Source organism: Hemitrygon akajei, chromosome 5 (assembly GCF_048418815.1).
Source record: "Hemitrygon akajei chromosome 5, sHemAka1.3, whole genome shotgun sequence".
Taxonomy (NCBI): Eukaryota; Metazoa; Chordata; class Chondrichthyes; order Myliobatiformes; family Dasyatidae; genus Hemitrygon; species Hemitrygon akajei.
This window is the reverse complement of record NC_133128.1, coordinates 140,164,461-140,186,472: the sequence shown is the minus strand read 5'-3', so window position 1 is coordinate 140,186,472 and position 22,012 is coordinate 140,164,461. Positions and strand designations below refer to the sequence as shown.

The following is a 22,012-nucleotide window of genomic DNA, read 5'->3' as shown; positions in this document are numbered from 1 at the left end:
CTCATTCGATTTCTGGTCTCTGTTTAGGCTCTGAGGCGAAGACACAAGAGGCAGACTCAGCCTGATGGGATGTCCTCGGGTAAGGGGCACACCAGCATGCAGCTACAGCCTGACGGGATGTCCTCGGGTAAGGGGCACGCCAGCATGCATCTACAGCCTGATGGGACGTCCTCGGGTAAGGGGCACGCCAGCATGCAGCTACAGCCTGATGGGATGTCCTCGGGTAAGGGGCACGCCAGCATGCATCTACAGCCTGACGGGATGTCCTCGGGTAAGGGGCACACCAGCATGCAGCTACAGCCTGACGGGATGTCCTCGGGTAAGGGGCACGCCAGCATGCATCTACAGCCTGACTGTAGTGTTGTACAATCTAAACCAACATTTATACATGAAGTGCACTGGGGAGATGCTTACTCTGGGATCAGTTGGACTGAGATCGTGCATGTGTGAGCTTCTTGAGAAAGATGGAAAGTATTCTGGCAAGTTTTCTGGGTTGTCACTTGCTGTGAGTTAGACTGAGGTGTGGATGTGTGCCAGCAAGTTTTCTGGGCTAATGTTTGGAGTGATTTAGATGGAAATATGGAAAGTACTAGAGAATTTCCTGGTTTTGCACTCAGTGTTAGACTGAGGTATTGAGGTGTAAGTTTTCTGGTGTCTGATCTCCTAATTCTACTGAAAGTGTCTTAGATTGTGATCAGGGAGACGGAACTAACAAATATCTTAGATTGTGATCAGGGAGACGGAACTAACAACTATCTTAGATTGTGATCAGGGAGATGAAACTAACAAGATGAGTGAGAATTTGGAGATAAGGAATCTAGGAACTTGGAAAATCTGAAAACATTGTACTGTCCAATGATCTCTGCAGGTGCAGAAAGAAACAGGATCAGGTAATGTCATAAAATCATAGACCTCTACAGCACAGAATCAGGCCTTTTGGCCCATCTAGTCTATGCTGAACTGTTATCCTGCCCAGTCCTGCTGACCTGCTCCTGGACTATAGCTGTCTCACTCTTGTAGTTATCCAAGCATCTTGTAAAAGTTGCAATTAAACCAGGATCCACCACAGCTCATTCCACGCGTTCACCACCTTCTGAGTGAATGTCATAGGAAGAAAACTGCTGATGCAGGAAATCCAAAACAAAGTTAGAAAATTTTGGAAGCACGCAGCAGTCTTTAGAAGAAGAGCAGAGCTAACATTTCAGGTCAAAAACCCTTCATCACAACTGGAAAAGTGGGACAATGAGTGTATTTTAAGTTGCAAAGACAGTCAGTGGATTGAGAATACAGAGAAAATTACAGTGATGGATTCCAGACCCAGGTAACAATTAGTTTAAGAACAATCTGTACACAGTGAGAAGGAAAAAATTGAATATTTACCTGAATGTTTGTATTTAGTATTGAGTGCAAAGGGCTGTCCCTAGCCCATCCCCACTGGCCTGCCTGTCTTCAGCCTCTCCATTGCCAGGGTGAGGCCAAATGCAAACTGCAGCTTATATTCTGCCTGGGTCTCTGACAATCTCGTGGCATGAACATTGAGTTCTCCAGTTTTAGGTAAATTTCTCCTCCTCTGTCCCTTTACTTTCTTCTCCTAATCTCCCCAGTTCCTCCTACGCACAACCAAACCCCACTCTCCCTCGCCCCCAATCACCTTCTTTCTTCCCCTCCTTACTCTTTCCATCTGCCATCACCCACTTGCGCCTTCCACTGGTTCCCACCTACCTCATTTTGTTTTGTACTCTCTTTCCCATCAGATCCCATCATCTGCAGCCCTTTATTTGCCCCACTGATCACCCCCCCCCCCCCCGAGCCTGTGTTATTATTTCTACTATTTCTTTCCTTCCACCTGGACTTGCCTCACTCCTTCCCTTCACCTCTTTATACTGCCTATACTCTCTCTGTCTAGATGAAGGGTCTCAATCCAAGGTGTCAAATGTCCATTTCCCACCACGGAGGGTGCCTGATCTGCCGAGTTCCTCCAGCAGTTTGTATTCTGCCCATTGGCTGTGCTGTGCCCAGACAGAAGATGAGACATTCTTCCTTCAGCTTGCACTGGGGCACTGTAGGTTGGGCAGCTGTTGGACGTCAAACGTCTGACAGGTCAGAGTGGGAATGGCATAGAGCATTAAGCTTCCAGACAACTGAAAGTTCAGGGTGATCATTATGGACTGAACAAAGGTGTTCTGCAAAACGGTTGAGAAATTTAGGTTTTCCTTCTCCAATGTGGAGGACAGCACATGAGATTAAGAAGGACATTTGAATTGTTGCTTCACCTGGAGGGTATCTGGATAGTATAAAGGGGCCTGTATTGCATCTCCCACATTGGGATGAGCAGGTATCTCAGAGCTATAATTTGGCTTCTTCAAGGTAGAGGTAATTTGTCCTCTGTCACATATTTTCTCCAACCCTTTTAGCATCATCATGGAGGGGGGGCAAATGGTAGGGTTTAAAGGGAGGATTGTCCACTTGAGATCTGGTTGTCAGTAGACTTTAATTAACACTGGTCCGAGTGTGTGAAGGACAGTCTGAGAAAATGGTAAAGGAACTCTGGAGAGATGAGGATGTGTGAGACTGCTCTGGTGGAAGGTAGGGTTCTTGGGGTGTAATTGGTGGAAGTGAGGCATGCGACCAGAACACAGAAAATAGTCCTGTGCCTCTCCTTAACCAAGACAGCTCTGGTCTCAGTTAATGTCAATTTTCCTTTAAAGACTGACTAGTAAACTGGGCAGGAAAGGAATCTGAATTGCCAGTGTGTTACTTTGTCAGCCCTGGTGAGCAAGTGGAAGTTCTGGTGGTCTTGATTCTGGAGGAGGGGAAGAATCCTAAATCTGGGTTAGGGATTTATTGATTTCCCATAGAATGTAGACATTTCTAGCAAAAGCAACATTTGCTTCCCTGTCCAGTAGGTGGTGCTGAGCTGCTGCCTTGAACCACTGTTGTCCTGATACTCATGGGTACTATGAGGTACGTTGCTCCTGGACTTTGTCCAGGCAATGGCCATATGTTTTCATGTGTGAGGGTGGTGTCTTGAAGAGGAACCTGATGTAGGTTTTCATGTTTCCGCTCTCTTTGTGTTGGAGGTACAGTTTGTTCCCCACATAACGAACAGGGTCCCTTTTTACAAACGTCCTCGGGTTGCTTTTGTCCATAAATCAGAAAATCACACAAAAAAATGCTCAATATGGTAATCACATCTCCACAGCAGTGCACAAAAGACTGACAAATAAAATTACTCAAAGTGGAGAGAGGAAGGAAACTAGTTCTGCTGCTTCGTGGGAATGCATGCATGTACATGTATTGGTCTTTTAATCTTAATAGTGTTATGGGAGCTCAATCATATGTAGGGGTTTGTAACTTTGGACAGCCTGTACATGTCCAGGAGGTGCAAGCATAACTGTTCCAGTGCATTTTCTGGTGGTGCACTGACTGGCTTGCAATCAGAGTATGTTGTTGCTCTCAAACCTGGTCAGTGATACCTACGCTCTGTCCGCCAGAGAAAGCAGGATCTCCCAGTGGCCACGCATTTCAATTCCACGTCCCATTCCCATTCTGATATGTCTATCCATGGCCTCCTCTACTGTCAAGGTGAAGCCACAGTCAGGTTGGAGGAACAACACCTTATATACCGGCTGGGTAGCCTCCAACCTGATGGCATGAACATCGACTTCTCTAACTTCCATTAATGCCCCTCCCTCCCCTTCTTACCCCATCCCTGATATATTTAGGTTTTTTTCCCCTCTTTTTTTCTCTCTTTCTGCCCATCACTCTGCCTGTTCTCCATCTCCCTCTGGTGCTCCCCTCCCCCTTTCTTTCTCTCTAGGCCTCCTGTCCAATGATCCTTTCCCTTCTCCAGCTCTGTATCCCTTTTGTCAATCACCTTTCCAGCTCTCAGCTTCACCCCACCCCCTCCGGTCTTCTCCGATCATTTTGCATTTTTCCCTCCCCCTCCTACTTTCACATCTTTCCTTTCAGTTAGTCCTGAAGAAGGGTCTCGGCCCAAAACGTCGACAGTGCTTCTCCCTATAGATGCTGCCTGGCCTGCTGTGTTCCACCAGCATTTTGTGTGTATTGCAGTGATACAGTTTGTTTGAGTACCAAAGGATAAGAGAGCTTGTTTCAGTGCCAGTCTGACAATCGCCAAGTACCCCAGCCCCAGTAGTTCCTATTTCTGGACCACCCTCCTTGAACCTACTCTGAAGGTCTGAGGGGCCCACACTGTTCCTGGAGGGAGTTTCTCCCACAGCTCCTAGATTGCAAGCAGAGCACTAATGGCCTGACCACTTTAAACTAAAAGTGATAGAGCAATGCAGTCATTAACAAGTGAGCAGAGAGAACCAAGCTCTGGCACTCACTTATTTCAGGAAGGAATACAACATAGTCCCTCATGGTAGGCTGATTCAGAAAATTAAGATATGCATAATCCACAGAGATTTAGTAGATTATATTCAACATTTCCTTGGCCCAGAAGATGGAGAGTTGTGGAGAGGGGTGTTATTCTTTCCAGAGGTCTATGACCAGTGGTGTTTGACAGGAATCTGTGCAGATCGGAGGTGTCAGTGTTGCAGTTGAACAAAGGAGACTATGGAGTCATGAGGGAGGAGCTGGCCAAAGTTAAATGGACTGATATCCTAGCAGAAAAGACAGTGGAACAGCAATGGCAGGTATTCTTGGGAATAATGCACAAGGTGCAAAATCAGTTCATCCCCCGGAGAAGGAAGGATTCAAAGGGGGGAAAGGGGCCACAGTGGTTGACAAAGGAAGTCAGAGATTGCATATCATTAAAAAAAAAGTATGACAGAGCTAAGGTGAGTGGGAAGACAGACGATTGGGAAATTTTTAAGGAACAACAGAACTTAACTAAAAAGGCAATACGGGGAGAAAAAATGAGGTACGAACACAAGCTAGCCAGGAATATGAAAGAGGATAGCAAAAGCTTTTTTAGGTATGTGAAGAGAAAGAAGATAGTTAAGAACAATTTTGGGCCCTTGAAGAATGAATTGGGTGAAATTGTTATGGGAAACAGAGAAATGGCAGAAGAATTTAATAAGTACTTTAGATCTGTCTTCACTAGGGAAGACACAAGCAATCTCCCAGATGTATTGATGGGCCAAGGACATAGGGTAACAGAGGAACTGAAACAGATTGACATTAGGAAGGAAACGGTGATGAGGGTACTGAAGGAGGTGGCTCTGGAAATTGCAGATGCATTGGTAATCATTTTCCAATGTTCCTTAGATTCAGGATCATTTCCTGAGGATTGGAGAATGGCTAATGTTATCCCACTTTTTAAGAAAGGAGGGAGGGAGAAAACAGAGAACTATCGTCCTGTCAGCCTAACATCAGTAGTGAGGAAGATGCTAGAGTCCATTATTAAAGATGAAATAGTGGCATATCTAGATAGCAGTGACAGGATTGGGCCGAGCCAGCATGGATTTACCAAGGGCAAATCATGCTTGACTAATCTATTTGGAGTTTTTCGAGGATGTAACCAGGAAGTTAGACAAAGGAGATCCAGTGGATGTAGTGTACCTCGATTTTCAGAAGGCATTTGATAAGGTCCCACATAGGAGATTGGTGGGTAAAATCAGAGCTCATGGCATTGGGGGGAAGATATTGACATGGATAGAAAACTGGTTGGCAGATAGAAAGCAAAGGGTAGCGGTGAATGGGTGTTTCTCGGAATGGCAGGTGGTGACTAGTGGGGTGCCACAGGGCTCGGTATTGGGACCACAGCTGTTTACGATTTACATCAACGATTTAGATGAAGGCATTGAGAATAACATCAGCAAGTTTGCTGATGATACTAAGCTGGGTGGCAGTGTGACATGTGATGAGGATGTTAGGAGAATTCAGGGAGACTTGGATAGGCTGGGTGAGTGGGCAGATACTTGGCAGATGACTTTTAATGTGAATAAGTGTGAGGTTATTCACTTTGGGAGCAAGAACAGGAAGGCAGACTGTTATCTGAACGGTGTAGAGTTAGGTAAGGGAGAAACACAAAGAGATCTAGGAGTCCTTGTTCATCAGTCACTGAAGGTGAATGAGCAAGTGCAGCAGGCAGTGAAGAAAGCTAATGGAATGTTGGCCTTTATTACAAAGGGAATTGAGTACAAGAGCAAGGAAATCCTTTTGCATTTGTACAGGGCCCTGGTGAGACCACACCTGGAGTATTGTGTACAGTTTTGGTCTCCTGGGTTAAGAAAGGACATCCTGGCTGTAGAGGAAGTGCAGCGTAGATTCACAAGGTTAATTCCTGGGATGTCTGGACTGTCTTACGCAGAGAGGTTAGAGAGACTGGGCTTGTACATGCTGGAATTAAGGAGATTGAGAGGGGATCTGATTGCAACATATACGATTATTAAGGGATTGGACAAGATAGAGGCAGGAAATATGTTCCAGATGCTGGGAGAGTCCAGTACCAGAGGGCATGGTTTGAGAATAAGGGGTAGGTCATTTAGGACGGAGTTAAGGAAAAACTTCTTCTCCCAGAGAGTTGTGGGGGTCTGGAATGCACTGCCTCGGAAGGCAGTGGAGGCCAATTCTCTGGATGCTTTCAAGAAGGAGCTAGATAGGTATCTTAAGGATAGGGGTATCAAGGGATATGGGGACAAGGCAGGAACCGGGTATTGATAGTAGTTGATCATTCATGATCTCAGAATGGCGGTGCAGGCTCGAAGGGCCGAATGGTTTACTTCCGCACCTATTGTCTATTGATTTCTGTCTGTGATATATATAAATAGTTTAGATGAAAATATCAACTTGCTGACCAACAGAAAAATTGGCAGAATTGTGGATGAGAGGAAAGTTGCCAAAGTGTTCAGCAGGATCCATATCACTTGGAAATATGGGCAGAGAAATGGCAAACAGAGGGAGTTTAATCCAGATAATATGATGTGTTGCACTTTGGGAGGTCAAATGTGAAAGGGAAGTACACAGTAATTGGCAGAACCCTTGGGAGCATGAATAAGCAGTTGGCTCTTGGGTACAAATCCATAGAGATCTGAAAATTGCAATTTTCAGGGAGCTTTAAGCTTTACCCCAAGGTAGAAGGAATGGCTTTAAAAAGGGTGTGCAGTATATCTTCAGCAATCAAAGCACTGAGTATGAAAGCTGGCAAGTCATATTGCTGTTTTTACACATTTGAGTATCTTGTACAGTTCTCGTTGCCACGTTACAGGAAAGTCATGGAGACTTTGTAGAGGGTGCAGAAGAGGTCTACCAGGATGCAGTCTGAAATGAGACTGTTTTCTTTGGAGCATCGGAGGCAGAGGGTAGACATGATTAAAGTACATAAAATCGTGAGAGCCAAGAGTAGGGTGGATGGTCAGAGTGTTTTTGCCATGGTACAATAGAGTGCGTAGATTTAAGGTGTGGGGGAGGGGGTGCTGGTGGAGGGTAATGGTTAAAGTACATTTATGAGGCAAATATTGTTACACAGAATGGTAGGTGCCTGGAAGGTGGTGGAAGTGAGGTGATAGCAACATTTAAGAGGCATTTAGACTGATATACAAACAGGCAGAGAATTGAGAGATATGAGCCATGTGCAGGCCGATGGGATTAGTTTAAAGAGGTATCGTGGTCACATGGACAACGAGGTTAGAGGTTTCTGGTCCTATACTGTTCTTTGTAAGGTCAGTATACCTGGTATGTTGGATGAGACTGACTGAATTCTCTGTAGGAAGGATTCTCATTAATTTGACTACTTGCATCTATTTTATAGCAATTGAGGAAACTTGCAGCAAATTCCCTTTAAATACCAGTTACTTTGAACTGACAGTAGCAGAGTAGCTTGTTCCAGTGATGGGTCAGAGTTCAAACAGGTGACTCGTGACTTTGATTGGCCAGCACCTAACGCTTCTTAAATTGACAGGAGGACCGGTGAGCAAGTCAGCCAGAGGAGCAAAGGTCAGCAACGAGAGAAGGGCCAAGGGAGAAGGGAAGGCCAGTCGCCGACGGCGACGAGACCTTGGTGACACAGAGGAGATGGCGCTAGGGGAAAATGGAAATCCGCGTCCAGCTGGTCATACCCATCACAACACTGACCACAACTCGATGTACGAGAGAGAGCACACTCAGGGTACCAGGAAAACTACACGTGGTAAGTGTTCGACTAAACCAACACCCCAGGATGTCTCCGGAGTTGGACCAAGAGAGCATCTTGTCTCAGGGATGGCTTTCATCCAATGAGTGATTTAAAGCATGAAAGAACATTAACCCTCCCCTTCCATAATCCAATAAAATCCACCTCTTCCCTTTTTGGGAGGGAAAAATTCTGTCTTCAAACTTCTTGTGATCAGTTCAGTTCTTTCCAATAACCCAATAGATGTAATGTTGTGGTAACATTATTGTGGCCCAGTCCTGATGAAGGCAGTTTCTATTCACTGCCTCTGAAACCAGCTCATCCATCAGAAATTGCAGTCCCTAGAAAGAATTAGTATCAGAATCAGAATCAGGTTTATTAGCACTGGTGTATGCCGTGAAGTCTGTTGTTTTGTGGCAGCAGTACTTTGCAATATAGTAGAAATTACTGTAAGAAATATGTGTAGTATATAAATGAATGAATGCAAAAAGAGAGCCAGAAGTGACAGTCACCAAAGTGCTATTCCTGACGGATAAAGCTTAAATGTGAAGATAATACTTGATTTAACTACTCTGAATTTATATTCCTCATTTGACATAGGGGCCTGGCTGTGAATGTTTGATGGATCAGTGGGGAGAGAGTTTTACCATTCAAGGTTCAAAGTAAAATTTATTGTCAGATTACATACATGCCACCACCTACAACCCTGAGGTTCTTTTCTCTGCAGGCATACCTAGCAAATCTATAGAACAGTAACTGTAAACAGGACCTGTAAACAAACTGTGCAAATGCACGTTCTTAACCATTTTTAAATTGTTTATTTATTTATTATTTTAGCGAGGCAGCGCAGTACTAGGCTCTCCGGGCCCAATGAGTCTATGTTGCCAATCACACCCACTGACCAATTAGTCTACTAAACCGTACGTCGTTGGACTGTGGGAGGAAACCAGAGCATCCGGAGGAGGGAGGGAGGTCACGGTGAGAATGTACAAACTCCTTACAGGCAGTGGTGGGAGCTGAACCCGGGTTTACTGGTGCTGTCATAGCGTAAGCCCAACCACCATGCTGCCCCTTTTTAAAGGGGTTTGTTTTCATATTTACATGTTCACATTAATTTAATCTGAATTGGTTCTCAAAGTAAAGCATGGCCATTCTTACCCAGAATGTTCTCCAATGCCCTGTGCTGCCCACAGGTCCTGTACAATCTCTAGAGAGCTACCCATCACCTCATACTCCCTTTCCAGGAACATCCAGCCTGTACATATCTTCAGAAGAGGAGCCTTGATAGAATGAATGTGGAGGGGATCTTTCCTATGGTGGGAGAGTCTAAGACCGGAGGACACAGCCTCAGAATAGAGGGATGTTCATTTAGAACGGAGATGAGAAGGAATTTCTTTAGCCAGAGGGTGATAAATCTGGGGAAGCCATTGCCACAAGTGGTTGTGGAGGCCAAGTCATTGGGTATATTTGACAGATTCTTGATTAGTCAGGGGATGAAGGGATTTGGGGAGAAGGCAGGAGATTGGGGCTGAGAGTGAAATGGATCAGCCATGATGAAATGGCGGAGCAGACTCGATGGACCAAATGGCCTAATTCTTCTCCTGCATCTTATGGTCTATGGGCACAGTTGGCTTGGGAGGAAACTTTCAGCATCCCTGCTGTCAGGACTTGTGAACGGCCGAGGAGTAGTCCAACCGGGAGGTCCCACAATTCACTTGCTTGTCCGCAACCCCCCCCCCCCACCCCAAATATCAGGAAAGGAGGCTGAAGTGTATCCAGAACCTGAGGAGAAACCCCTTCAGATGTTCAAACAGGGGCTGCAACCTCATGTTCTGTACATAGATGGAACACCTGTGACTATCTATTGGAAGCCTGAGGAACAGAGACTTACATCATTACTTTAACCGACTGCTCAGTACTCACTCCCGTCTACTCGTAACCTTTGAATTTCCCACAGGTTCCACCCACAATAAAACGACTGCTGGCTCTTCCATGGCAGCCTGGTCCCAGTCAGAACACGAGAGCCGGGGTACAGACGAGGAACTGGGGTCACCGATCGGCCATGGGGAAGGGTGAGTACTGACGAAGGCTCCCTCTGCTTGCTCAAGATGTCACTCAGAAGGCATGGACCACCACTGCCTCACCGGGGGGATGCTCTCACCTCTTCAGCTCCCTTTCTACTCATCTCTGTTACCCAAGCTTCCGACCCGTGTCTCGTCTCGCAGAGATAAACAGAAGCACATGGACAGATCCTGTGTAACTTTGGTTAATGTTATATTCATCAATGGAAGTTTCATGCAGATGTAAAGTTCTTCTGTGGCAAGCAAGCCTATTTATTCCCCGAGATCACAAACCGACAGTAAAGTCATCTCTGTAGATGTTCATATGGTGATTTATGATCATTAGAATTTAATGTCTGGAAGTGTGATGGAAGCAGATTCAATAACAACTTTTAAATTGTACTTAAGGAATTAATTGCTGGGTTGCAGGGAAATAAGATTAATGGGATGCCTCTGCCCAGGATCCAACACCAAATCAACCTGGATAATTTCCTCCATATCTGCTTCCAGCTTTTTTTATCTTTTAATTTCAGATTTCTAGAATCTGGAATTTTTTTAAATTTTCTTCCTGGAGGAATCTTGTATGTTTCACCAAGATCAGAAGAGTGCTATTGAGAAGAATGAGGGGCTATCTCATTGAAATCTACCGAATACTGAGAGCTCCAGATAGAGTGGACGTGTAGGGGATGTTTCTGATAGTGGGAGAGTCTACGATCAAAGTGCACAGCCTCGGGATACAAGGACACCCCTTTAGGACAGAGATGAGGAGCAATTACTTTAGCCAGTGTTTGGGAATCTGTGGAATTCTTTGCCACAGATGACTGTGAAGGCCAATTCATTGGGTATATTTAAAGCGGAGGTAGATAGGTATTTAATTTAGCAAGGATGTTAAAGCTTATGGGAAATAGGCAGGAGAATGGGGTTGAGAAGGAAAATAAATTGGTCATGATTGACTGGAGGGGCAGACTTGATGGGCCGAATGGCCTAATTCTGCTGCTATGCCTGGCGGTCTGTAGATTTTCATGTACACAGTCACTATATACTATGGAGGACAGAGTGCCCAGGAACAGTGTGGCCAAGCTAGCCACTAGTCCAAGGAATTAACCTGTTAAAGGCCCTGTATCTGCACATGGTACAGGGTGCCCATCTTCATTTCCCTGACTTATGTGTGGGGTCTGTGATGATTTCAAAGATTTCCCGGGCTGACAGGAAGTGATGTTCCTATTGTTGTGTTGCTAGCAACATTTACCAGTCGAGCTAAGTATGGCAGGGTTGTTGGTGAAATTAAGACCATGAAACACAGGAGCAGAAATAGGCCCATTGAGTCTGCTCTGCCTTTCAGACATGGCTGACCTGTTTTTCCTCACTCTCAATCCTATTCTCCTGTAACCTTTGACACCCTTACTAATCAAGAACCTATTTGCCTCCTCTTTAAATATACCCAATGACTTGGCCTCCACAGCCATCTGTGACAATGCATAAATGGAGAGCCACCCCTCCTACGAGACAGGGAGTGTCTTGTCCCCCTAGCTGATAGGGTCTTAGAGCACTAAGCACAGAAACAGGTCCTTCATCCACGCTGCTCCATGATAAACTATTATTCTGCCTGGTCCCATCGACCTACCAAACCCTCCATACCCCATACCTATCCAAACTTCTCTTAAATAGTGAAATCGAACTCACATCTACCGCTTCTGCTGGCGGCTCATTCCACACTCTCACCACCCTCTAACTGAAGAAGTTCCCTCTCATGTTCCCTTTAAGCATTTCACCCTTCATCCTTAACCTATGACCTGTAGCTCTTGTCTCACCCATGCCCTGTTCTGTGCAGCGAGGGTGGATACCTTCCCAGAGCTAGTCGGAGGAGGAAGCTGCGAGAGGACGGCTTTGTAGCTGAAGAGGATTTGGAGGGTGATGTTGGAGACTGGGAAGCTGAGCCGTGGAGTGAACTATCCGAGCGAAGAACTGAAATCAATGCTGTGAGTTGGACAAAATCCTCTCCGTCAAGGTCAAACTGGTATCCTAGACATCGATCTGGGATAAAGATCAGCTTCCTGCTCTGCTAGATGATCCGGGAGCATTAAAAATGTCTGCCAGAGTGAGCCCCAGTGCAGGGCTTGCGGGCATGAATTCTGAGCAGGATGGCTTATGTTGGTGGCCTGAGAATAAGGTGGAAGCTGTTTTTTTGTGAAACATTGTGTAACTGTTTTCTGTTCACAGAAGAAACAGAAAGCCAAAAAGAAAGGAAGGAGAAGTTCCAGCCAGGACCCAGATATCGAGGAGGCCGACTGGGCACCCAGCAGTGCAGGAGGGTCGAGAGGATCTGCAGGATCGATCCTGGTTCCGGCGGGAGACTCGCCACCGGAGCAAGGGAGGTCACGTAGGAGACCAGCAGCAAACAATCCCTCAGAGCCCAGAGGCTCCCTGAACCCAAACGGGCCGCTAGGAGGAAAGAAAGGGGGAAACAAGATCAACAGACGCCCTGAGTTTGTTGTAGGTGAGCGGCCTGGGTGGTGGGGGCTTCTTCATGGGGCACACTCCACAACCCCAGTGTGTCATAAACATCAGAGGTTTAGCAGATGCTGGAAATCCAGAGCAACCCCCAAACATGCTGGAGGAACTCAGCAGGTCAGGCAGCATCCATGGAAATCAATGTTTCAGATCAAGACCTTTCATCAGGACTGTGTGGGTTAATTTTAAATATCCAGAGTTTAATGCAAAATGCTGGGGAAACTCATCATGTCAGGCAGCATCTATGGAGTCTTCATTTTCTGGCACTTCCTTTCCAGTCCTGATGAAGGGTCTTGGCCCGAAACGTTGAGTGTTTATTTCTCTCCTTAGATGCTGCCTGACCTGCTGAGTTGCTGCAGCATTTTGTGAGTGTGTTACGTCTGGCTTTAGTGCTATAAGCACAGAGTGAACGAAATGCAATAGCGATTGAGCTCTGCCCTCATTTCTTCAGGAAGACCCAGAGAGAACAGAGCCCAGCAACATTACCTGCCACCTGGGAAACAGCAGAGGAAGGAGATGAGAGGGGGTGAGGTGGAGGAGGACGTTGTCACCCAGATCGGCTCGGAGACGTGTGGGTTGCACTCCCCCAGCGGAAGGAGCATGCCAACCACAGGATCGGCCGGTGCAGTTGAGGCAGGCATGAACTCCAGTTCTACTGATGTCAGAGTTATGGGCTCAGGGGAAGATGGAGCGTGGATCAGAGGACAAACGGACGTAAGTAATGCAGGTGAAATGTATCAGAGTGGAAGGTAGGCAAACCCAGGGACTTGCTATAAAGGGAAAATCAAAGTATGTCACCATCTACTGCCCTGAGATTCATTTTCTTGCAGGCATTTATAGGAATGTAAAGAGATACAATAGGGGCTTTGGGGTTCTTGCGTTTAACTGTCATTCGTTCTTTGGAGCACTCCTGTTTTTGTGGATGGTTGTGAAGAAAAAGAATTTCAGAATGTATATTGTATGCATTTTTGAGATTAAATGTACCTATTGAATTTATTTTAAAAAACTATACGCAAGACTGACAAACAACCATTGTGCAAAAGAAGATAAATTGTGCAAATATAAGTGGTAGGATCCTTGAAAGTGAGTCTGTGGGCTGTGGAATCAGCTTAGAGTTGAGATGAGTGAGGTTATCCACACCGGTTCAAAAGCCTGATGGTTAAAGGGTGATAACTGTTCCTGAGGTACCTCTTGCCTGTTGTACTAGCGAGAAGAGAACACGGCCAAGCTGGTGGGGTCCTTGATGATGGATGCTGCTTTCTTGTAACAGTGGTCCATGTAAATCTGCTCAAAGGTGTAGGGATAACTGGTCTGTTGGAGCTTTCTCCTTTAAGTGGAAACCCACCATTTCTAACCCGTTTAGTTACAACTGAGACAGGAGGAGGGGGCACGGGGGGGGGGGGTGATCTGTCTGTTGAAGTAATTATGAAGGGAAATTGGCATCTGCTAAAGGAGCTAGGATGTACAGGTTTCCAGACCTCACACTCGCCTCCACCCCCAACACCAGCTCCCTCAAAGGGAAGTCACACACTAACCGCCTGTGTCTCCGTTAGGAAAGCTCTGGGTGGCCGGAGGATGCAAGGTCTGTGCCAGGGTCAAAGCCGCTGAGGCAGGCGGGCAGCAATAATCTGGAAGCTGACCAGTGGCTCGATGGAGAATCACAGAACCCCGGTGAGCGCAGGCGTTGGACTTTGGAGCAGCAAATCCAGCAGGAACTGGATGAGGAACAGAAGAGGAGGGAAGAGCGAAGGTAGGAGATTGTGGATGGCCAGGGGTTAGTTATTGGTAACCCTCCTTGCAGGTGAAATACAAAGGGAAAGGCACGCCCCCCCCATAAACTCAAGGGAGAGTGAGGAATGGGCAGCTGTGGACGAGGAAGACCAGACGGCTGGCTGCAGCCTGACTGATTGCTGAGTGTGGATACTTTTGGCCTGTTTCAATGCTGAGTTGTGCTGATAGAACTCTTTTCCCAATCTAGTTTAAGGCTCCTTCATTTTTTTTTTTGTGACTGTTCTATCGAGGGGGCAGCCAGAGTCTTTCTCCCAGGGTGGAAATGCCTAATACGAGGGGGGCAGAAGTTTAAGGTTGAATGGAGGAAAATACAGGGCAGCGGTAAGTACTTTCACACAGCGGTGGGTTCGTGGGACGCCCTGACAGGGGTGGTGATGGAGGTAGGTACTTAAGGGACTTTTAAAAGACTAGAACAATAGAAAACTGGAGGGCTATGCAGGAGGGAAGGGTTAGATTGATATCAGAGTAGGTTAAAAGTTTGGCACAACATCGTTGGCCAAAGAGCTAGTACTGTGCCATAGTGTTCAGTGATCTAATCTGTCCCTCCTAGAGCCACTGCCTCCCAATTCCATCAGCCTGGATTTGATCCTGACTATAGCAGCCAGAGTTTTCTGCCGTGTCTGAAAGGGAACGTGGATGTAAGTTAATTCACCATCACGTGCCATGTCATATGACATGAGTGATCACAGTCTTCCATCCATGACCATGATTGCTCTTGGCAAGTTTTTCTACAGAAGTGGTTTGCCTTTGCCGCCTTCTTCTGGGTGAGTTAATTAACCCATGTGAATCAAAGTGCCATGTTTGTAACTGACTGGATGTGGCCGCCAGGTTTAAAAGACAACAGCAGGAACACCCGATGGCAGAGCAGGAAGGGGCTGAGCAGCAGCAGGAGGACGGCGGGCAGCAGGCCCGTGAACGGCAGCAGAGACAGCGGGAAGAGTATCGAAGGAAAGTCCAGGAGATGCAGCAGGCTAAAGAGAGGATCCTGCAAGAGAGAGCAAGTACGGACAACTGGGGAGGGTGTGTCGGTTGGGGACGGGGTGTAATCGTTTGAATAAAGGGGAAAGGTGGTGGGGGATGTTAGGGCTGTTTTTTATTAGTTTTTTTTTAAAAACTGTCACATGAACATTGAAACATCGAGTGAAATGTGTTCTTTGCGTCAACAGCCAACACAGTCCAAGGTTTGTGCTGAGGGGTGGGAAGGGGTAGCTGATAAGTGTCGCCATGTTTTCATAGGCATGATAATTCTTTAACCCGAACCTGCGAGACTTTGGAATGTGGGAGGGAGCCCACATGGGCATGGTCTCCCTTTACATACCCCATACAGACAGAGACGGGTTGCCGGCATGGTCTCCCCCATACAGACAGAGACGGGTTGCAGACACTGTCTCCCCCATACAGACAGAGACGGGTTGCAGACTCTGTCTCCCCCATACAGACAGAGACGGGTTGCCGGCACGGTCTCCCCCATACAGACAGAGACGGGTTGCAGACTCTGTCTCCCCCATACAGACAGAGACGGGTTGCCATAAAGATGAGCAAGTCTTAAGGAACAGCAATCAGTTTTTCGGTTCGACCATGGTAGACCCTGACTGGACCCTGAGGACAGGTAGAGATCACACAAAATTCCCCATGTGAGCTCACAAGCAATGATTTCAGTGAGACATCTTTACTCCTGTGCTCATATCCTTTTGTAATGGACGCTTTGCCTCCCACGTTGCCTTTAAATGACAAAGACCCGAACACTTTTCAGTCTCTTGCTCTTTGAAAGGCATTTTGATTTTTTTGTCCCGCTTCACCCTCCATGGATGGCTTCATACTTAATTTCCATCAGCCATATTCATTGCCACAATCACTCAACCTGTCCACCATCCCTCTCCCGTGATAGCCAGCTACCCTACACCATCCCGGCACATGGGGAGGACCTCTCCTCCAGTCCCTTCCTGGATCTGCACCCAGCAAAGCGTGGCAGTCAGGAGGCTGTGTCAATGTGTGAGTGGAGGTGTCGTGGGAGCTCAGTAGGTCGGACGCTGCCTGTCACGTGCTTGCAGTGTGTGAGCGGAGGTGTCAGTGGGTCGGACGCTGCCTGTCACGTGTTTGCAGTGTGTGAGCGGAGGTGTCAGTGGGTCGGACGCTGCCTGTCATGTGTTTGCAGTGTGTGAGCGGAGGTGTCAGTGGGTCGGACGCTGCCTGTCATGTGTTTGCAGTGTGTGAGCGGAGGTGTCAGTGGGTCGGACGCTGCCTGTCACGTGTTTGCAGTGTGTGAGCGGAGGTGTCAGTGGGTCGGACGCTGCCTGTCACGTGTTTGCAGTGTGTGAGCGGAGGTGTCAGTGGGTCGGACGCTGCCTGTCACGTGTTTGCAGTGTGTGAGCGGAGGTGTCAGTGGGTCGGACGCTGCCTGTCATGTGTTTGCAGTGTGTGAGCGGAGGTGTCAGTGGGTCGGACGCTGCCTGTCACGTGTTTGCAGTGTGTGAGCGGAGGTGTCAGTGGGTCGGACGCTGCGTGTCACGTGTTTGCAATGTGGGTGTGGAGGTGTCAGTGGGTCGGACGCTGCCAGTCACGTGTTTGCAGTGTGTGAGTGGAGGTGTCAGTGGATCGGACGCTGCGTGTCACGTGTTTGCAGTGTGTGAGCGGAGGTGTCAGTGGGTCGGGCGCTGCCTGTCATGTGTTTGCAGAGTGTGAGCGGAGGTGTCAGTGGGTCGGACGCTGCCTGTCACGTGTTTGCAGTGTGTGAGCGGAGGTGTCAGTGGGTCGGACGCTGCCTGTCACGTGTTTGCAGTGTGTGAGCGGAGGTGTCAGTGGGTCGGACGCTGCCTGTCACGTGTTTGCAGTGTGTGAGCGGAGGTGCAGTGGGTCCGACGCTGCCTGTCACGTGTTTGCAGTGTGGGTGTGGAGGTGTCAGTGGGTCGGACGCTGCGTGTCACGTGTTTGCAGTGTGTGAGCGGAGGTGTCAGTGGGTCGGACGCTGCCTGTCACGTGTTTGCAGTGTGTGAGCGGAGGTGTCAGTGGGTCGGACGCTGCCTGTCACGTGTTTGCAGTGTGTGAGCGGAGGTGTCAGTGGGTCGGACGCTGCGTGTCACGTGTTTGCAGTGTGTGAGCGGAGGTGTCAGTGGGTCGGACGCTGCCTGTCACGTGTTTGCAGTGTGTGAGTGGAGGTGCAGTGGGTCGGACGCTGCCTGTCACGTGTTTGCAGTGTGTGAGCGGAGGTGTCAGTGGGTCGGACGCTGCGTGTCACGTGTTTGCAGTGTGTGAGCGGAGGTGTCAGTGGGTCGGACGCTGCCTGTCACGTGTTTGCAGTGTGTGAGCGGAGGTGTCAGTGGGTCGGACGCTGCCTGTCACGTGTTTGCAGTGTGTGAGCGGAGGTGTCAGTGGGTCGGACGCTGCCTGTCACGTGTTTGCAGTGTGTGAGCGGAGGTGTCAGTGGGTCGGACGCTGCCTGTCACGTGTTTGCAGTGTGTGAGCGGAGGTGTCAGTGGGTCGGACGCTGCCTGTCACGTGTTTGCAGTGTGTGAGCGGAGGTGCAGTGGGTCCGACGCTGCCTGTCACGTGTTTGCAGTGTGTGAGCGGAGGTGCAGTGGGTCGGACGCTGCCTGTCACGTGTTTGCAGTGTGTGAGCGGAGGTGTCAGTGGGTCGGACGCTGCCTGTCACGTGTTTGCAGTGTGTGAGCGGAGGTGTCAGTGGGTCGGACGCTGCCTGTCACGTGTTTGCAGTGTGTGAGCGGAGGTGCAGTGGGTCCGACGCTGCCTGTCACGTGTTTGCAGTGTGTGAGTGGAGGTGCAGTGGGTCGGACGCTGCCTGTCACGTGTTTGCAGTGTGTGAGCGGAGGTGTCAGTGGGTCGGACGCTGCCTGTCACGTGTTTGCAGTGTGTGAGCGGAGGTGTCAGTGGGTCGGACGCTGCCTGTCACGTGTTTGCAGTGTGTGAGCGGAGGTGTCAGTGGGTCGGACGCTGCCTGTCACGTGTTTGCAGTGTGTGAGTGGCCTGCGTCTCGCCTGCAGAGGAGAAGGCACGCCTGCAGAGGCTGCACCAGGAGCAACTGGAAGAGGAGCAGCGGCTCCTGAGCGAGATGGACGAGCCTGAGCGGCAGGAGTACCTGAGGCTGAAGCAGATCAGGGAGGAAGAGGTGAGGCAGCAGTGGGAGGAGCGGCGGCAGCAGGAGGGCGAGAGGAACAGATGGCTGCTCGAGGAGGCACGGAGGGAAGCAGAGGCCTTCCTTAGGTGAGTGACGCAGTCTGCGGATGCACACTCACACACTAGCCCCCACAGAGAGATGCATGGTACCACACTCACACACTTGACCCACACAGACAGCACCCTGTAGACTAGACCCCCTTAGACACAGCTTCAAGTGCACAGACACTGAACTACATACACAAACAGACCACACACACACTATTGCTTACACAGAGGCCCATATACTGTACATACATGATGTCAAGTACATAGGGTGTACCCATACACACGATACCGCATACAGTAGACGCCCCCCCCCCCATATACAGACCAGTATCACATACCATAAAAGTTTGAGAATTAGGCCCATCAAATCTGCTCTGCCATTCCATCAAGCTGATTTATTATCCCTCTCAACCCCATTCTGCTGCCTTCTCCCCACTACCTTTATGTGCTGATTACATTGATCAAGAACCCATCACCTCCATTTTAAATATATCCAGTGATGCGTTTCCACAGCTTCACCACACTGGCTCAAGAAGTTCCTTTGCCTTAGAATGGAGACAAGATGACCTTCTATTCTGCAGCTGCCCTGGACTCCCCTACTATAGGAAACATCCTCTCCATCCAGGCCTTGAAGGGAAACCTGCGATAGGCCCTCTGCACCTCAGATTTCTGAATTTTCTCGCCATTTATGCCTTTATTCCTCTACTAAATTGCATGACCTGACACTATATTCCATCTGCCACTTCTTTGCCCATCCTCTAAATCTATCAAAGCCCTTCTTCAGCCTCCCTGCTTCCTCAACATGACCTTCCCCTCTTAGTGTCATCTGCAAACTTGGCCAAAAGGCCATCAATTGTGACATCCAAACTGTTGGCATATAACGTGGAGAAAAAGCGATCCCAAACCCAACCCCTGCAGAACACCACTAATCACCGGCAGCTAAACAGAAAAGGCCCCTCATTCTGACTCTGTTTCCTGCCAGTCAGCCAATCCTCTGTCCATGTTAGAATCTTCCATGGGCTCTTACATTGTTAAGCAGCCTCATATGTGGCACCTTGTCAAAAGCCTTCTGAAAATCCAAGTACACAACATCCACTGATTCTGCTTTTTCTACCCTGCTTGTTATTTCCTCAAAGAATTCCAACAGATTTGTCAGGCAAGATTTCCCCTTAAGGAACCTACCTGCCCGTCCTTTCAAAACAATATGTATCCTTGGATGTTAAGCTCCAGTGATCTTTCAGCCATGACTCAGTAGTGCTCACAACATCACGCCTGCCCATTTCTAACTGTGCTATTAGATCATCTGCCTTATTCAATATACAGCAACACTCAGATATAACACCTTCAGTCCTGTATTCATCACCCTTTTCAATTTTGCTCCCATGTTTCCGGAAGTTAAATTCTTATCCCTTTCTAAACTTGATTTTTTAAATATATTGTGGATACTTTTGTAATCTCTCCTACACTCTCTCCACACTTGTCCAAACCACTGAACCTACTATTTAGTTTAAAGGCACACTTCACCCTATCCCACTGACCGCAATTTTGTCCTATGAACTGCTCACCCTTCCTCACAGGATCACTCCACACTGCATCTACAGTACGTGCATACCAACTGTCTATCCTCTGCTTTATCACTGGTTCCCATTCCCCCGCCAAATTATTTTAATCCTAAAGCTCTCGCAAACCTGCCCACAGGATACTGATCCCCCTCAAGTTCAGCTGTGACCCTTTTTGTACAAGTCATACCTTCCCCAGAAGAAATCTCAAATTTGAAACCCTGCCCCCGACCCAATTCCTCAGCCACCCACTGATCTGCCAGATCATCCCATTCCTACCCTCACTTGCACGTGGCACAGGCAGCAATCCAGAGCAATCCTTTCTACCTAGCTCCCTGTATTCTCCTTCAGGACCTCCTCTCCTTGCCTACTTAATAACCATATAACAATTACAGCACGAAAACAGGCCATCTCGGCCCTTCTAGTCCGTGCCGACGCTTACACTCACTTAGTCCCACTGGCCCGCACTCAGCCCTTAACCCTCCGTTCCTTTCCTATCCATATACCTATCCAATTTTACTTTAAATGACAATACTGAACCTACCTCTACCACTTCTACTGGAAGCTCGTTCCACATAGCTACCACTCTCTGACTGAAGAAATTCCCCCTCGTGTTACCCTTAAACTTTTGCCCCCTAACTTCTGAACCCAATATGCATCACAACTTCTGGTTGATCATCTTCCCCCTTTAAAATACTGTGGACCTGATCAGAGGCATCCTGACCCTGGCACCTAGGAGGCAATATACTATCTGGGTGTCTCTTTCACATCCACAGGATCTCCCATCTGCTGTTGTAATTATTACTATCAATACTGCACTCCTCTTCTCCACCCTTCCTTTCTGAGCCACAAAGCCAGATTCTGGTAACTCACGGTAACTGCTACTTTCCCCTGGTAGGTCGTCCCCCAACAGTATCCAAAGCGGTATACTTGCTATTGAAGGGATCGGCCATGGAGGTACTCTGTATTGTCTGTCTCTTCACTTCCCCTCACCTGAAAGTCACCCTACCTGTCTCTTGCAACTTAGAAGTGACTACCTCCTTCATACACAGCACCATGTACACAGACTAGACCCCAACACAAAACATAGATACACAGACCAGATCTGCACAGGCAGCTCCAGGTACACAGACGGGACTCATACACACATGGTACTGCGTACACTGGTTAGACCCATTCAGACAGCATCCTGTAGCCAGACTAGACCCATATACCCATGTACGTACTAGATCCGCACACAAGACACTGCTCTAACGGCCCCCAACGTACTCCCATTCCTCACCTTACCCTAACCATCAAAACCGGTCCACTTCCACATTCCTTTAACTTCCTTCTACCTCTCCTTGTGGCTAATGGTCCACTTTCCTCCCTGCAGGCAGAAGGGGCTGATTGGGCAGGGCCTGATGCTGCGTGGAGGCTTGCTGTTGCAGCTGCTGGAGCTGGAGCAGGGCCAGAGCATCACAAGGCCTTGGGTCTTCTCCTACTTTGAGCTGATGGAGATTCTGGGTCTGGAAACACCAGTGAAGAGTGAACAAGCAGAGACTGGGAGTGAGTGAGTCTCTGCTTGGAATGTGAACATTTTCACCAGTCAAGGAAGGACTGATTAAAAATACAAAGGCTCTTATTCAGAAATGTGCATACAAACAAGGAAAAGGAGGCCAATCTGCCCTTCGAACCTGTCCTGTGATAGAATCGTGGCCGATCTGATGACATCCTCATCTCCACATTCCCATCCAACCACGGTAACGCTTCATCCCCTTGCCTTAGGAATATTCCTAGACACACAAGGACTTCAGAGAGCAAAAATAAAACACTTCATCTCTGCCTTGCGT

At 48.1% G+C, this 22,012-nt stretch overlaps 1 protein-coding gene across 1 annotated transcript in view; it reads left to right on the top strand.

The window, feature by feature from the left end:
- The window catches only part of kiaa2012 (KIAA2012 ortholog), a 53,367-nt gene extending 31,392 nt beyond the window's left edge, over positions 1–21,975 (top strand). The window contains exons 15-24 of the mRNA XM_073046659.1: positions 28–223; positions 7,871–8,098; positions 10,038–10,152; positions 11,972–12,119; positions 12,361–12,637; positions 13,103–13,365; positions 14,205–14,401; positions 15,271–15,443; positions 18,441–18,660; positions 21,556–21,975. Coding sequence (XP_072902760.1) covers positions 28–223; positions 7,871–8,098; positions 10,038–10,152; positions 11,972–12,119; positions 12,361–12,637; positions 13,103–13,365; positions 14,205–14,401; positions 15,271–15,443; positions 18,441–18,660; positions 21,556–21,736 — 1,998 coding nt within the window. The 3' untranslated portion in view covers positions 21,737–21,975. The remainder of the gene's footprint in view (positions 1–27; positions 224–7,870; positions 8,099–10,037; positions 10,153–11,971; positions 12,120–12,360; positions 12,638–13,102; positions 13,366–14,204; positions 14,402–15,270; positions 15,444–18,440; positions 18,661–21,555) is intronic.
- Positions 21,976–22,012: the final 37 nt, after the last annotated feature.